At 41.4% G+C, this 17,375-nt stretch overlaps 1 protein-coding gene across 1 annotated transcript in view; it reads left to right on the forward strand.

Annotated features, from left to right (window-relative positions):
• The window catches only part of cacna1ea (calcium voltage-gated channel subunit alpha1 Ea), a 51,243-nt gene extending 35,218 nt beyond the window's left edge, over window positions 1-16,025 (forward strand). The window contains exons 21-48 of the mRNA XM_088395046.1: window positions 1,266-2,075; window positions 2,177-2,385; window positions 2,454-2,565; window positions 2,654-2,783; window positions 3,133-3,192; window positions 3,550-3,656; window positions 3,833-3,844; window positions 3,926-4,022; window positions 4,090-4,250; window positions 4,618-4,755; window positions 5,309-5,510; window positions 6,091-6,255; window positions 6,610-6,720; window positions 6,787-6,867; window positions 6,938-7,123; window positions 7,448-7,539; window positions 8,014-8,188; window positions 8,265-8,392; window positions 10,101-10,197; window positions 11,291-11,396; window positions 11,485-11,592; window positions 11,664-11,764; window positions 11,850-11,956; window positions 12,040-12,196; window positions 12,288-12,416; window positions 12,606-12,753; window positions 12,839-13,011; window positions 13,478-16,025. Of these exons, the coding sequence (XP_088251172.1) occupies window positions 1,266-2,075; window positions 2,177-2,385; window positions 2,454-2,565; window positions 2,654-2,783; window positions 3,133-3,192; window positions 3,550-3,656; window positions 3,833-3,844; window positions 3,926-4,022; window positions 4,090-4,250; window positions 4,618-4,755; window positions 5,309-5,510; window positions 6,091-6,255; window positions 6,610-6,720; window positions 6,787-6,867; window positions 6,938-7,123; window positions 7,448-7,539; window positions 8,014-8,188; window positions 8,265-8,392; window positions 10,101-10,197; window positions 11,291-11,396; window positions 11,485-11,592; window positions 11,664-11,764; window positions 11,850-11,956; window positions 12,040-12,196; window positions 12,288-12,416; window positions 12,606-12,753; window positions 12,839-13,011; window positions 13,478-13,981 (4,606 nt within the window). The 3' untranslated portion in view covers window positions 13,982-16,025. The remainder of the gene's footprint in view (window positions 1-1,265; window positions 2,076-2,176; window positions 2,386-2,453; window positions 2,566-2,653; window positions 2,784-3,132; window positions 3,193-3,549; window positions 3,657-3,832; window positions 3,845-3,925; window positions 4,023-4,089; window positions 4,251-4,617; window positions 4,756-5,308; window positions 5,511-6,090; window positions 6,256-6,609; window positions 6,721-6,786; window positions 6,868-6,937; window positions 7,124-7,447; window positions 7,540-8,013; window positions 8,189-8,264; window positions 8,393-10,100; window positions 10,198-11,290; window positions 11,397-11,484; window positions 11,593-11,663; window positions 11,765-11,849; window positions 11,957-12,039; window positions 12,197-12,287; window positions 12,417-12,605; window positions 12,754-12,838; window positions 13,012-13,477) is intronic.
• The last annotated feature ends 1,350 nt before the right edge of the window (window positions 16,026-17,375 follow it).

The raw sequence follows: 17,375 nt of genomic DNA on the forward strand, positions 1-17,375 counted from the left end.
CAGCCCTGAAAATTGTGAAATATATTCTTCCTTTACAAATGCTCAATCAGAAATATCAACCAAGTATTTTATTAACAGCTATTATGGCAATATTTTTAATCTTACTCTAATTAGGACTCATTCAATACTGGTAGAAATAGGAGCAATTATTTTGATTAACACAGCAGCTACTGTCATAATTACACTGAACAATGTCGCCTCATGATCACAATTTTTTTTTTTTTTTAAACCACATGCTTTTTCGCCAACACACAAAAACATTAATTTATTTTATTAACACACGTAGCAGCCATTTTATGCGGTTTCCGGAAGTTTTATTGACTCCAAATTCTTCATTTTCTGAGGATGAGCTTTTTTTTTTTTTTTTTGCTGTGTGTCTCCCACGAGCCTGTTTTGTCTCTGCTCACCAAAGCACTAATGTCTTGTTTTCAACCATTGATAACACGGACCGCACAAGAGTCCACGCTCCAGTAAGTAACACGAACTGCTCTCTGAATGTCTCACTCACACTTGCTCGAATTTCACACCGGCCTCATTGTCTTCATGCTCCGGATGACATATTTTGTTCTTTTCGTGCCTCTGACTCACTTCTACATTTCACTCTTTCTGTTGAAAGCACACACAGCAATTCTCACTTAAAAAATGGATTTTGTTTTGGAATTAAATGGCTTGCTGTTACTACTTTAGGCTTTCGATTACAGCATCTGCTATGCACGTCAGTTTTCATCATTTGTCATATTGATAAAATTCTGAGGAAAATCTTGAAGTCGAACACGACCCATTCTGGAATGCTGCTCAAAATGTGTGAATGCAGTAAAAACAATAAAATATCGGATGATTTTTTTTTTGTGGGTGATTATGAATTATATCTGACGAAAATATCAAAATTTTAATACAGTGGACAACTGCTTATTTGCAATTCAGCACCGGCGGACTCACTAATGTGCAATTCTTGATTTTATTATTTCCAAAGAACTTTTTTTACTGTTGCAAAAAAATTTTGGTGCACTTATAATGTCAATGTTTTGTGGAATTTATCTATTCGTAGCCCAGATCGAAAAAAAAAACCACACTCATCTATTTCTTATGACATCATTCCGATTTGGGATTTGTACGACTCCAAAACTGTTCGACTTTAGACAAACAAAATTACTGGATCAGTAACAAAAACAGTGAAAACTTAAATTAGCCATTTTGAATTTTGCTTTTTTTCTAAAACATGCTATTCAGTGTGATAAATTCATGTGTTCTCCTTCTGTCCACAGAGGAAGCCGTAGGAGGCGGCCGTACCTGTACAGAAAAAGAGCCATCCACCGCAGCCGGGCCATCTACTCCCGCTCCCTGGAGGAGGCTCAGGGCAGCCTCAGGGACAGCCGGCCTCTCCCGCCACTCAACTCGTCTAACTCTTTCATGTCCAGGCGAGAGAGGAGAAAGAGGATGACCATGTCGGTGTGGGAGCAGAGGACCAGCCAACTGCGGAGACATCGCCAGATGTCCAGCCGGGAGATTTTGTTCAGCGGCCCCAGTGAGGAGAAAGACGGACCGGCCGCCTCCCCGGGCCAGTCCCAACACGGGCGGCCGCAGTCCCTGCACCGCAAGGCGATACAGAGTACTCCTCCAGGGGGAGTGGGGTGCCTGGAGGACCCCCTTGCAAATCCCCAGAACCAGACTTCCACAGAGATGCCTTCCGAAGCTGTTCCCTCGGAACCTCCTATCTCGGCGCCGCCTCCCGAGATATCGGACCCCTTGAGTATCACCCCGGAGAATCCTCCTGATTCCATACCAGCGCTCAGCCTTGACGTCGACGAGACTCACAAGCGAAGGAGCCCCAGGTTGAACGGCGATCGTCAGCACAGAGCCGTGAAGAAGTTCAGACCGCCGGACAACGGCGACGGCGGCGGGATCAGGAGCGGCAAGGCCTTGCGTAGTCGGCAGAACGGCGCCAGGAGTCAGGGATCTTCTCCCCGGAAAGGAAGTCGTTCGGTCAGCAGAGAGAGGAACAGGCTTCCAACCAAAGTTGAGGAGAAGGAAGTGGAGAGTGAGAAGAGAGAGGAATCCACTCCTGAGGAGAGAAGGTGAGAACATATAGTCTTGTGAATATTCTGTCTATTTAGTTCTCACCAAATTAAGCCAATAGAGATTTTATTTGTGGGGGTGTTTCTGTGGGTGTTTTCAGGCGTGGTGATGAAAGTGAGCAAGTGGACATCGACCAGCAGGACAACAAACCAGGTGTCCAAAAGCAAGCTGATCTCCCTCAGGGAGAAGTGTGTCCACTTGCTTTAGAAGAAAGCAACCAAGAAGACTTGGATAAATCCCAACTCAGCTCCAGCGTGATCGTGGAAATGCCTGACATGGAGGCATCTATGGAGCTCTCCACGATCACTGGTAACTGGTAGATGATCTAAACGGTTTTAGGTTTGATTCACTTGACTGTCATTTCCCCTCTTTTGTAGTTAACAGCAAAGAGCCCGAAGCCTCCAAGTCTGAGAAGGAGGCAGCTGAAGACGTCAAACCAGTCAACAATGTGACGCCTGACAGCATGTTCATCTTCAAACCAGACAACCCGTAAGCTCTCGTGCTCAACTGTTTTTTTTTTTCATTGCACACGATTATCAGAAGATAAGAAAGTGAAACTTCTTCATTCTTCGTCCAGGGTACGTCGAGCGTGTCACTACGTGGTGAACCTCAGGTACTTTGAAATGTCCATCTTGCTGGTCATCGCCGCAAGTAGCATCGCGCTCGCCGCCGAGGACCCCGTGTCCACCACGTCGGACTGGAACAAGGTTGGTGAAGTCATACATGGCAATTCAATTTTACGATCCAATTCATGCCTTGTCATCTAAGTCATTATCTTGAGGTACAATTTAATAATCCCAAGGGTACTTGTGATCTGCACAGCAGTTCAAATAGCCGAAAAAACGAGGAAAAAGTACATTTTCTCAAGTTGTTTCACAAAATGGAGCTACTGAGAACTAATGGAAAGACGATTAAATGATGATTAGGTTGGCAAGAGATTGTTTCATATCAAAGCAGAAGATGAGAGTCTGAGTTTTGAAATGAGCTTCACCTTAATAATGAAGTGACACAAGTTTTTATTTTTTAATGGCAATTTATTTGATCGGTGTGTTTTAGGTTCTGCGCTATTTTGATTATGTGTTCACTGGCGTCTTCACCTTCGAGATGATTATTAAGGTAAGTCACCACGCAAATGAAAAAAGATGCTTTTGGTATGAGGGGCACTGTTTAAAATGTAAATATTAGGTTACAGACTGATTTTTAGATAAGGCAAATTCCGATATTTCCGATAATAATCAATTATATTATATTATTATAATAATAATCAACCGATTATTCTAAAAAAATATGGAGTGAATAAAATGTCAATCAGTCCCTTTAGGCTTACAACAAATATATATATAAAAAAATCATTATTTATTTTATTTATCTGAAAAGGGACAGTACATATTAATGAACATACCCGGTTTATTTTCCTAAAATGTGTTCCTAAAATTACGTTTGAGCAATGTCACATCCTTGTTGGTCCCCCAGATGATCGACCAGGGTCTGCTCCTCCACGACGGCTCCTACTTCCGAGACCTGTGGAACATCCTGGACTTCATAGTGGTGGTGGGAGCTCTGGTGGCCTTCGCCCTCACGTCAGTCGCATGATTAATTCCGGCCGGAGCGTCGAAACGTATTCATGTCAAAAGTGCTCGTCTGCTGCGTTGTGCTGTGCTCGGATGCGGCATGAGCATATCTTAACGGTTTATATGCGTGACCTTCTCCTTGTCTCTTCTGTCTCTGGATGGTGACCTTGTGGGACGGCCTGCAGCAATGTGATGGGGTAAGAAATTGTCAGGTTGAGAACGTAGCCAATATGGAGGAATGAGTTCTATCAAATGTGATGCTGTGTTTTTTGAAACAGAAATAACAAAGGAAGGGACATCAAAACAATCAAATCGCTCCGAGTATTACGTGTGCTCAGACCCTTGAAGACCATTAAGAGACTTCCAAAACTGAAGGTCTGAAGGATGTTCTTCTACAGAAATGTTTGAGCGAATCAAAAAACGGTTCGAATTCTTTCCGCAGGCCGTTTTCGACTGCGTGGTGACGTCCCTGAAAAACGTCTTCAACATCCTGATTGTGTACAAGCTGTTCATGTTCATCTTCGCCGTCATTGCTGTGCAGCTCTTCAAGGGGAAGTTTTTCTACTGCAACGACAGCTCCAAGGACACGGAGAAGGACTGCCAGTAATATCTCTCGCTCACTTCACTCTGTTGCTCTTTTGCATATTTCCAACGACTCCGTGTTCTCGATAAGGCTTCGGTAAAGCAAGTAATATCTCTTAAGAAAATGTCACTCTACACTGATAAACTGTTCTAATATTTTAAAAAGACAAATAGTAATAAAAATAGCAAGCAATTTGTAATTTTAGTAATGATACAAAGTCGATGCAAAATCTGTATCGCGGGCCACATTAAAAAAAAAAAAAAAATTGACAACTATTTGTGATCCATCTTAGCATCCCCATGCAAACATAAACATTGCCTATTCCTGATTTTCATTTGTCAATACAAACGCCGAATACTTTTCTCACTCTTCTATCCTCTCATTCAGAGGTTACTATATCGACTACGGGAAGGACAAGAAAGAGGTGAAGAAACGAGACTGGAAACGACACGAGTTCCACTATGACAACATCATCTGGGCTCTGTTGACTCTCTTCACCGTGTCCACCGGAGAAGGTTGGCCGCAGTAAGTATCTGCCTGTCCCAGACATTTTGGTGAACAAAAGTCATTTAAGAAAGATTTTATCTGGCTGTAAGGTTCGACTATATTTTACTGACAGGGATTATAAATTAACCATAGTCATTTAATGGTTTATTTCATAATTTAAAATCATATTCTTCAAATGCCAGGGGGACATTTAAATGGTGAATGACTTTGACGAGAAGATTAGTACCTCGTGGCGTTTTGGCAAATTATGCAACATTTAATACAGTGGGATGTTGAGATATGAATAACTAGAATTCTTGAGTCTTTTTAGATACAACTTGTGCCAATTATGATATTTGATTTGATTTTTTTGAGCTCTGATATGGTGGCAGTGAAGTCAACACCGACAGCTAGTGAATTTGAAGACAAACGGTGGAGCAACACATCTAGACAGACAAAACTGCAATACTCAAAGGCATATATTCTTTATCCACTGTGAAGAATGACTAATCTTACTCACAAATGGAAAGATTTACTAATCAGGTCTATATTTGATGTTGATGATAACAAGGGCCGTATTGTGGTCCTGCAGGGTCCTCCAGCACTCGGTGGACGTGACAGAGGAGGCTAGAGGCCCGAGCCACGGCAACAGGATGGAGATGTCCATCTTCTATGTCATCTACTTTGTGGTCTTTCCTTTCTTCTTTGTCAACATCTTTGTGGCCCTCATCATTATCACCTTCCAGGAGCAGGGAGATAAGATGATGGAGGAGTGTAGCCTGGAAAAGAATGAGGTGAGGGAAAGCTGACATATATTATTTATCCATCACGGGGTGTGAGAAAAAAGGTAATTTGGCACAGCAGCAGACAAAAACAAGGTGGGTGTGGGCAATTTTGACAGCAGCGAATGCCGGACTTTTGAAAAATGTAGCAAAAATGAAATAGCAATAGTGGTCCTTTACTAGTGCACCCATAATTGGTAGAATTTTTTTTAAATAAATAAAAACATAAATAATAATAATAAATATTAATTTAGAAAGTTCAATTTAAATAATTAATAATGTATTTAATTAAAAAAATGTTTTTAACATGAGTTGAAATGTGGTTAATTCTGAACACAGCTACATCTGAGTTTTGAGGGTGTGTACATTTGTGCAACCACATTATTTCAAATGTTAATTTTTACTTCTCTTCATTTTCTTTCAATTGAGTCATCCAGGTTGCAGTTTAGAAATTACTTAACTCTGCGTCATTTTTTTTTTGCTATATCACAAAAACCTGTTAATACAGCAGGGGTGTGTAGACTTTTTCTGCTCACCATACATGCTTTTGGAAATCAACATCAATTTTTCCCACCTGTCCTTTCCACTTCAGAGGGCATGCATCGACTTTACCATCAGCGCCAAGCCGCTAACCCGTTACATGCCTCAAAACCGACACACCTTCCAGTACCGCCTGTGGCATTTTGTGGTCTCGCCCTCTTTCGAGTACACCGTCCTGGCCATGATCGCTCTCAACACCATCGTCCTCATGATGAAGGTACTCATCCTGACAGTGATGCTTTCATTGTTTTGTCCTCTTCTTCCTCCCGAGCTCTCTTACTGCTATTTATTTCCTCAAATTGTCTTCTTTTTTTTCCCCTGGACTGCTCAGACAGAGCGACGCGGGGTGACTCAGCCTGTATTACATATTGATCGCTAACGTCCAGGGGCTGCTATTTAGCATGACCTCATTAACGGTGGCTGCCGCCGGCGGAGGAATGACTGCTTTTTATAGTGCGACAGATGAGGGGTGAAGAAGACTCGGAGGCTATTTCGGGCTCTGGAGGAATCTTCCATCAACCTGTAGCTGTCGAAAGATTCTTGTGCTTAAAAACTTGTTGTGTGTGTTTAGTATTATTCAGCCCCGCCCGCCTATGAAGCTGTCCTCAAACATCTGAACACAGCCTTCACCGTTCTCTTCTCCATTGAATGCGTCTTGAAGATAATGGCATTTGGCTTTCTGGTGAGGAGGAACAAACTTGTGTGGTGATCTGGAAAGGAGTCCAACCGTTTTTTTGTGTCATCACAGAATTACTTTCGAGACACGTGGAACATTTTTGACTTCATCACCGTATTGGGCAGCATCACCGAGATAATAGTGGACTTGCAGGTAAGTGCCAAAGTGGAATTGGGAGGATGGTGGAGTCTTCTGCTTCTGACTACACGCTTCCCTCTACCAGTTTGTGGATACATTCAACATGAGTTTCCTGAAGTTGTTCAGAGCAGCACGTCTGATCAAGCTGCTCAGACAAGGCTACACGATCCGCATCCTTCTGTGGACCTTTGTGCAGTCCTTCAAAGCTCTGCCTTATGTTTGCCTGCTCATTGCTATGCTCTTCTTCATCTACGCCATCATTGGCATGCAGGTCAGACATGCACACGTCGTCACATCATGTATTAGATTACACCTTAAATGGAACCCAAATTGGATGATATAACTAACCCAGGATTGGGTCCAAAGTGGACTGAGCCAGTGCTGAGCTATAATATTTATACCAATAAATAAAATAAAATAAATACATTAAATAAATAAAGAAATTAAATTAATTAAATAAATCTAAAAAATAAATAAATACATTAAATGAATACATTAAATAAATAAATAAATGAATAAATAGCATTCAAGAAGAATTTTGCAAACACAGAATGACTAATTGTCCTTTGTTAACGCCTGTCACCATTTGAATCAGGTTTTTGGCAACATTAAGCTGAACGAGGAGACGCACATCAACCAGCACAACAACTTCAAGAGCTTCTCCGGCGCTCTGATGCTGCTCTTCAGGTAAATGGCACAAAGTTATCTTCAAAATGTAAACATTGGTTTTATTTTCGCCAGACTACTTCTCAAATCATGCTTTTAAATACGGGGCAGAAAAGTGAAATATAGAACACATTTGATGTATGTAATTTTTTTAATATATTTTTTTTAAACATTCTTGATATTACACACCATTTAGATTGTGACTGCCACACAATCTGGGAACGGGTCCAAGATCCGAAATGACATTCAACGCTGTGCTTCACCCTCTGGTTTGCATTTACTGCTCCACTGTGATGTTGTTGGGATGATGTTGCTAGGTTACAATGGTAATGCTAAGCTTCTTAAAGTACCCCAAGGGCCACTTGTTGTCAGAAGCTGATGGGAGCTGCTGTGAAACACTTAACTCCTTAAGTGTTGTGTGTGAGACTGAGGGAAAAAAGTGGTGCAACAAATGTATTTTTAAAAAAATAGATGTATATACATTTGTTTTTCCAGGAGTGCCACAGGAGAGTCGTGGCAGGAGATCATGTTGTCCTGTCTTGGCGGGCAGCAGTGTGAAGCGGACCCCTCCAATCTCTTACCTGTACTAAACACGAAGCAGGAGGGAGGTTGCGGCTCCGATTTTGCTTACTTCTATTTTGTGTCCTTCATCTTCTTCAGTTCCTTCCTGGTGAGAATAGAAAACAATTTCTTCAGTACCCACATGCAACAGCATTAATAAAAATATCATCAATCTTTCTGTCCAGATGCTGAACTTGTTTGTGGCTGTGATCATGGATAACTTTGAATACCTGACTCGAGACTCGTCCATCCTGGGTCCTCACCACTTGGACGAGTTTGTCCGAATCTGGGGGGAGTACGATCGGGCCGCCTGGTCAGTGTCGCTCCATCTTTGTTCAACCGTGTCATTTTATTGTTCTAACGTCTACTTTATCAAATTTGAAGTACTGTATAAAATATCATGAAGGGACATTTCGCCAATGGAAGACCCTGCCGGGTCACTTCATTAGGTACAGTTAACCTATTCATAGTTTTTGGGAGGAAACCTATTTTCCTTAATTCCCTGAAAACTCACCTATTGTATTCTGGTTGGCTGCTGTGTACCTAATGAAGTGTCCATTGAGCGTTTGAAATCTGTTTCAATGCTTTAAAGCAACCACCACTAAAGGTCCGTCACCCTTCCTGTGGCCTGTGACCCCAAACTAAAAACTCCTATGTTCTTTCCAGTGGTAGGATCCACTATAAGGAGATGTACAAAGTTGTGCACTCTATCTCACCTCCCCTGGGATTTGGGAAGAACTGCCCCCACAGGGTGGCATGCAAGGTTTGCTCTCCCCCCAAACAAAGCAAAAACCCACTCAGCCTCCGCCGCGTGGGACCCTTGCTGACTTCTTCCTGTCCCTCTTCTTCTTTTGTCTTTATTGGATGTCACCACCTTGCTTGACTCTTTTAGAGTGCGTTTTTCTGATGGGCAAAGGATGACAGTCCAGTGTCAGGGCACTAAGGGGCGGGACTTCCCATCCTTATATGGACATAGTATGTGTGAATGCGGAGAGATGACATGCATTTCATGCAGGGGCATCACCATAAATTTGAATATTTGGGAAAGCTTACTGTATTTTCCGCACTATAAGGCGCACCGGATTATAAGGCGCACCTTCAATGAATGGCCCATTTTAAAACTTTGTCCATATATAAGGCGCACTGGATTATAAGGCACACCTTCAATGAATGGCCCATTTTAAAACTTTGTCCATATATAAGATATATACATTTGGCCAGCGGGCTGGACTTTGGACACGCCTGCTGTAGTGGTTCAATATTGGTCCATATAAGGCGCACTGTTGGCTTTTGAGAAAATTGGAGGTTTTTAGGTGCGCCTTATAGTGCGGAAAATACGGTAATTTCTAAATGTGATCTGTAAAAACAGTTAAAAGAAAACGGTAAATGCAATAAAACACAAAAAAAATGCAGAGTCTCGTTCTGAGTCAAAAGCTAAAGAATGAAAATGTGTTTTAAGACAAGTTGTAAAAATTGACAAAGAAACACACAGGCAAGCCAAAAACTTGCAAAACATCCAATGGAATGGATTAATATCGTTTCAATTCATTTCAATGAGGAAAGTTGATTTGAAATACATACGACATAACTATGGATAAAACTCGTGAAGTCTTCCTGTAACTAGAGATCATCTCTCAGCATTTACATGAAATTTCTAATACTGGAAAGTTAACTCAAATGTGATGCCAATTATGGGAGGCCCGTCTCTTTCTGCCTTGTGGGTCTGATAGAAAGCTCTCGCATACTCGCATGCACCGTATGTCGTTTGCGCCAGACCCAGGCTGTCATTTCTTTGCTCATTCTAAGATATTCCCCACTTCCTTCTGAAATTTCTATGCCCTCATCATGTCAGCATAGAAATAATGCAACCTATTTTTCCTCTTATGTGATGCACTGGAATAATCTTCTCTCCTCTTTCTCCACCATTCTGTTATTTCCCCTTATTTTTATTTAACCCCCACCCCCATTTCCTCTCCCTCCATCACATCCTTCCCATCGTCTCGACTATCCGGCGCCCACAGTGGTCGCATCCATTACACTGACATGTATGAGATGTTGACCAACATGTCGCCACCTCTTGGCCTTGGCAAGAAATGTCCATCCAAGGTGGCTTATAAGGTAGACCCAAAAGAGGCTGTTCATGTATCTGAAGGGTTCAGATGTACAACATCAAATTATTTTTTTTATTTGCTTCCAAAGCATTTATGACGCAGTCATGTTTGTTCATTGACGGATGAAATGCTTTTTTTTTGTTGCTTTTTGGCTGACACATACAGCAAAATACACACATTCCGATTTTTTACATTTTTTGTGAGATATGACTTTAAAGTCAGAATTCTGACTTTAAAGTAGGAATTCTAATTTTAAAGTCAGAATGCTGTCACCCCCCCTTTTTTTTTTTTTTTTTTTCTTCACTGGTCCTAATCCTCTTCCTTCCTATCGGGATGTGTGTATCATATTTTTTTATTTGCTGTCAGTGGCTGTTTTAAGAAGATTTTTTTTTCCAAGGGAGTTGACAAACATCCACATGCTAGATCTTCTCATCATCCGTCTTTTTTCTTCCATATCCTATGTGATGTGCCTCCTGTCACAGTGTGCATTGCATCAGTGTGCATGTGTACGTGATGTTGCCACAACACTAGTTGCACCTTGATAATCAAATTTGATCATTTATTACATTATGTAATAATATTCCATTTTGATTGACACAGTCAAAGATATTAATTCAACAATGTTGATTGTTACATTCAACTGAAAGTTGTTTTGAATTTTGCAATTCCCAATCCAACAAGTGAGTGCACAATGATAATAATAATAATAATGATAATAATAATAAATTACACACCAATCACAAAAATAAATTGTCAGTCAGAACTTGCTGTTGATCAATTTAATCTGAAAAGTGGAGCTAGTATTGTGGCTGGTTAGCAGACTCGTATTTGATGCTTTTTGAAATCCTGGAATGGCTGTGGTGACTTTTTTCAGATAATAATAGTAATAAAAAAAATCTCATTATAAGTTTCATTTTGTAAATGTAAATCGCACCTCCTATGAATTTATTTCACTTGATCCTTTGCCACCACAGCAGTTCTGGACACTTATAAATTCATTCATTCCAGGCTGTACGGGCTTTTTCAAATAAATACATTGAGTGTTGTTTCTGTGACTGAGCTTTGCTGATTATGATGCAGCATGTTTCTCTAACCCCCAGAGACTCGTCTTGATGAACATGCCTGTGGATGAGGACATGTCTGTCCACTTCACCTCCACTCTCATGGCTCTCATCCGCACTGCTCTGGAAGTCAAGCTAGCTGGAGGTCAGGAGAAGTGTTGCATTATTTTTTTTTGCATTTGAATTGTTGCTCTGTATTAAATATGCAGTCTCATCGCTGCTTGTATGCACAGGAGGAGAAGATCGAAATCAGATGGATTTGGACCTTCAGAAGGAAATCAGTGTCATCTGGCCTCACCTCTCTCAGAAAATGCTGGACCTTCTGGTTCCTATTAACAAAGGTAACATTTTAATGCAATTAGGTGTGTTATGAAATTAAGTGTGCTAAGCGTTAGCCATCCTATTTTCTCAGCTAGTGACATGACCATAGGAAAGATCTACGCGGCCATGATGATCATGGACTACTACAAGCAGAGCAAGGCCAAGAAGCTCCGACAGCAATTGGAGGAACAAGTACATTTTGCTTTAGTGTTGTTTTATTCCTCCCGTTTATTTTCTTACAGACAGTCAATCTTTCACATTCCTGTTCTCCACATAGAAACATGCTCCAATGTTCCAGCGTATGGACGCTTCCTCCTTGCCCCAGGAGATCATATGCAACGCCAAATCACTGTCCTTCCTCGGCCACAGTGCAGGATCAGCTCTGTAAATATGTTCCATTCAATCCAGCTGCAATCTCTTCTTTTGCCTGGCGCCAGCAGTCATATAATTTCTCTGTGTCCCTCCAGAACGAAAGGAGGCTTTGTGGCCCTCAGCCCTATCTCCCCGCAAGATATGTTCCTTCAGCCCCGGCCTCGCTCCAGAGAGGAAGAGGAGAATGATTACTACCCACCCTATCCTCCTTATCATTTGCCTCACCACCACCATCACCATTTAGACACTCTGGTGACGACTAAATATATTTATATACAGTTAGAAATTCTGTGATGACAAAATATTTAAAAATAAAATTGTCCTTTCTGTGACATTGGTGTAGGTGCCCGATGTGGTCGAGTATAATCAAGTGGCACAACAGTCAAGGCAAGGGCTGACAGTTGTCAGGTCGCCTCAGCGAACATCATCCATCAGGGCGTCCTCCATGCCCAGACTGGCTGCAGAGCCGCAGGTAGGAAAGATGAGATTCAGAATAATGTATTTTCACATCTCTGTTGTATTGCAGCATTTTCGACAAACAAGAAGCGACTTTCCCATCAGGGGTCATTCAGAAATTGGGAATCCAGTTGGCAGATTTATTAGAAAAGTTGATATGTGCACACGGATGATGATGCTATTTTTTTTTCCTACACGATTTCAGCCTGGAATGTCAGCAGATAGAAAGCTAATGAAGCGCTCCTTTTCCACCATCGGAGACCAATGTGTGAATCGCCTGTGGCAAGAACAACATTCCCTAGAGAGGGTCAGCCCCGACAACACGTTCCGACTTCGACAAAAGAGTTATCGAGGTCCTATTTTCAAAATGTATAAAGCTATTGTATCATTATGTAATCAATAACTTGTATCAACATCCCAATTTGACTCCACTGGCAGGCCCTAGAATCAATCAAAGTAGTCATGAGCGGGGGAGGTCTAAAGAACGACGCCACCTACTGTCTCCAGACGTGTCTCGCTGTAACTCGGAAGAGCGAAGCCGAGACCCGTCGTATGAGAGGCGACGATCCCTCTCGCCTAAAGAAGGACGCCCGCACTCCTTGCAGAGACAGGTAAAGTACCGTATTTTTAGGACTATAAGGCGCACCTAAAAACCTAAAATTTTCTCAAAAGCCGACAGTGCGCCTTATAGTCCGGTGTGCCTTATTTATGGACCAAATTCCTAAATTTAAACTGGCCCGAAGCATTGTGCCATGAAATCAATCATAAGTGGCCCGCTGAAGACTATGAATCATGAATCGAAAAGACTATGGATCATTATTTTGTGATTATAAAGTAATTAGTTACGTCTGAAGTTGAATTAAAAAAGAAAATAAATATATAAAATGGAGCATGATTTGATTTGGATTAAAAATCTGACATGATGCATTAATGGTGCGCCTTATATAAGGACAAAGTTTTAAAATGGGCCATTCATTGAAGGTGCGCCTTATAGTCCGGTGCGCCTTATAGTCGGGAAAATACCGTATTTATTTGAGTCTTAAAGGGTTTTAAATCAACTTGAGTTTCTGTGTATAGGTCAACACAACAAGTAGTCCCGCCCATTTGGCCCCCGAGTCTGGCACCCCTCGAAATCGGCGCCAGCTCCCACAGACACCTTCCCGCCCTCGTCCTCACATTTCGTACTCCCCCCTGGTGTGCCGAGAGCAACCCCCCAACTCTCTGGCGGCCTCCTCCACGGGACGCGCCCAGCATTCAGACAACCCGGCCTCTTCCAAGAAGGCTCCGTCTTCCTCGTGTCAGGCGTCCGGCCTGAGCCATCCGTCTCCCCACCGTTACATCTCAGAGCCTTACCTCCCGTTTCACGAGGACCCCAGGGCAAGTCAGACGGGCGAAAGGCAAGAACATCTGACTTTTGAGAGTGCCGTTGCAACCAGCTTGGGACGTGCCAATGCCATTAACTCCGCCCCGCAGCTCAGACACTCCTGGCAGGTCCCGAACGGACATTTCAGGAAGAACTTGACGCAGGCCAGCCCGGAAAGCGAGCTGTTGAGTGACACGGACGATGACGACCGCTGCTAAAAAACAGGAAGTCCATGTACAGGTGGAGCAAACCACGTAGCGCCACCACCATTCGCCTTGAACTGCTTCGTGACAACTTTTGTCACTACCTGTAGCATTACAGGCGGAACAAAACACCACTGCCATTTATCAGCATCGTTTGCCGTCTGTCTCTTCTTCTTGTGCCTGGAGCAGGCAAGTTAAACTAGTTTAAATCACAGAGCTGGATTTAATAGTGAAAACCATTGGCGACCTGTACATTTGTTACTGTATTATGGAATGGACAACGTGTCCTGCAGCAGTCATGTTGGCAGAGGCGACTTTTTTATCAAAACAATAAATGGCGGCCATGTTAGTCTCAAAAAAATAATGGGGCATACAAGTTAGCTTAGCATCCGCTAGCTAGCTCAAAAGGAGCATGTTGTATTGACCAGTTGTTTATACTGGAACAAGTAAAGTGAGAAGGAACCTTTCCCACAATTAATCTGTTGAACCGAGGTTTTAATATTTGTTCATCAAAGTGTCCACTGCAGCATTTAGCCCATTACTTTAGTGAACGCCTGAGGAGCAGAACATGGGTGTCTCGCTCAAGGACACCACGGCCAGCTGGTACAGAGATTGTTCGATCGTCAACTCTGTGTTCTACTGCTGAATATTCATGTACTGTTAAGGTTAATGAGGCAAGTCACTTTTAGCGTTTCGAGCAGCAGTCCACCTTTTTAGCGCCATAGACGAGTTTCACGTGAAGCAATATTTGGGCGCAGAAAGAAAAATAATTAGAAATACAATTCAACATGACACTCTTGTAGATGGAAAAGCTCCTTTTCTTCTGTCTCATCATTTGGCTCAGCTGCAACATGAATAAGGACATCAAAAATATGTGGATGGATTATGACAAATGTGGTATTCACACAAACAAGGTTCATTTTGTGCATTTTCGAGCCAGGAATGAATGAGGCGTGAAGTAATAGAATGTGCAGAATGTTTTTTTTCTTCATTTTTCTGGAATCTGGTGTATTCAACCATATCAATCCGTAAAGCCATCTTGATCTTGTACATAGAGCCCAGGGTGTTTTCTTTCTTATTTCAAGGATGCACTCGCTGCCTTCTTCCATCATGATGACAACATCTTATATTTGTCGCAAAACCATTTGAGAGGAATCCCAGCTGGTCATGCAAATGTGTTTTGTCGTTTATTTGTACGTCCATGGTGAAGATAATATCACTTATGTATTCATGCTGGCAAAAACATTTGGGTTGTTTGGGAGGGGGCTGTGTATTTATTATCACGTTCTCTAGTGGTCACTATAACTTGAATTTGTATCTGAAATGTGAATATGGGACTTTGCCAGAAGGAGAGTCCTCAAGCTTAATGTCTTGAATTGAAAAGTAATCGTAAATTTTGTGCCGCACACATGCTAGGGTACATTTTAAGCTAGCACAGCAAACAGCTGACCACTTAACCTTAGGCCATGTCCACACAGACTGCGGGTATTTTTTTTAATGCATTATTTGTCAATTTTCTGCTTTTTACAATACAATCGGCGAAAATTGCCTTATGGATTATTGGCGCCATCTGTTGCTTTAGCACGCCGGTTGCATGATTTGCTGTTGTTACGGTGCCTTCTTCGGGAATGACTCATCTTCAGCCTTCTAATTGGCACAAGTGGCCTCCTAGTTTATGGTTAATGTGCCACCCGCTGCTTTTGGCACGCTCATGACAGCCCAAGAAAGCTTTTTTTTTGTGTGTGAAAAGATTTTATGTGAGGTTTTAATTGCCCAAAATGGTCTTCGGGGTTACACAGGTTGAAAGCTTGAGAATGTGTTTATATGGGCAGTTGCATTATAATTATTATTAGTTGTTTTTTTTAATCTTCTGTGTGGAAAAAAACGATAAAGAAATACCTGCGTATGTGTGCACATGTATACATAACAGCCTCATCTGTGCCTGAGAACATTCACCCTAAAACAGTTGCCTCTCAAGCCAGAATTTCCTTGATGAGAGAGGTTTTCTCTTGAATTTGTTGTATAGAGTGTACAAAATAAAATTCTTGTTCATATTTGAGTTCAGCCACGACACTCGTCTTACTTTGACTAAAGTGTGTTTAAATGATCATTATTTTCCTTTATTTATTTTCTAAGCATTTTGTTTTTTATCATAATTATAAATAATACGATTAAATCACCAGAATGAATTATTTTATTATTAAAATGAACTATTTTAAGAAAATACCTCATGGATGAATGATCTGACTAGAGTAAAAGTAGTTGTGTACAGTCGTATTTTTATTTTATTTTTTTAGCCACTGTCTACTTCTGCTTGTCATGTCATCACTAACAGTAGGAACGTGTGTTCAAACAGGCCGCCATTTCTTTCCACGATGTGCAAGTCGAAAGGCCTTACCTCGAGATTCTCCTGTGATCTTTGACCTTGAATGTTTCCAAGCGCTTTGCTAATGCTGTTAGAATGTGTTAGCTTAGTGATGAAGCTTGCATTGATGTGCGAAACAGTTCTGCATGGGGAAAGTCAAATCGGCACTCGCTATACTGTCGATGAGGTGAATGATTAAAGTCACTATATTTCATAATTGTTACCTCAGATTAACAGTTTAGCGAAGAGGACGGGCATCTGTTGTCGTCATGGCAACCCTTGCTCACCTAAGTATTAGTAATACATTATTCTTAGTTGAAAACAGTTCAGAGGTGTCTTAATACAATGTTTGATGAAAATCAATGAAACCACTTGAAGTTTCAATGACTATAAAAAAAATATCCAGGGACGTGAAGTAAAAATTATTTAACTGGCCAAATCAATCACCAGACTTAAACCCTAGTGAAAAGCAAACATCTAAAGGCTTACATAAAAAAAATTCTGTCACTTATTGAGAGATCTGTCAGGCCCCAGGCAAAACTGTAATAAGCAAAATATCTTTTCTAAAAAAATAAAAAAGCATGAACTGAAATAAAATCCAAATAAAAAAAAAATCCATACAGTAATAAGAACATTGATTTATGTGCTGGTTGGAGGAAGTTAGTTCTTTCTGATTTTCACTGTCCACTTTTCTTCAGCAGTTTTGCGCAGTCTCGGTTCTTAAAAGCGATATATTGTCAACAATATGCTAACTGCTCTAAAAACAAGTTCTAAATTGCCCTACCAGGAGTGAGCTCTGACCTACTGACCCAGTAACAGTCTCTCTATGGATCTTTAAATAGAATTGTTTTGCTCACTGCTATTGGACAGGAGTGTCTCAAGTATGAAAAATAAACACTACTAGGTAATAAAAAATAGAGCTTTTCTTTCTATATTTATTCAACATCTATACTTTAATTAGAACATCTAAATGTGTAGAATGATATGAGGCCCCCTGGTGTCAAAGCTCATGGAAGGGTGAGACCTCAAATTGACCCCCCTCAC

This window comes from Syngnathus floridae, chromosome 13 (assembly GCF_059516105.1).
Source record: "Syngnathus floridae isolate MCC-2025c chromosome 13, RoL_Sflo_1.0, whole genome shotgun sequence".
Taxonomy (NCBI): Eukaryota; Metazoa; Chordata; class Actinopteri; order Syngnathiformes; family Syngnathidae; genus Syngnathus; species Syngnathus floridae.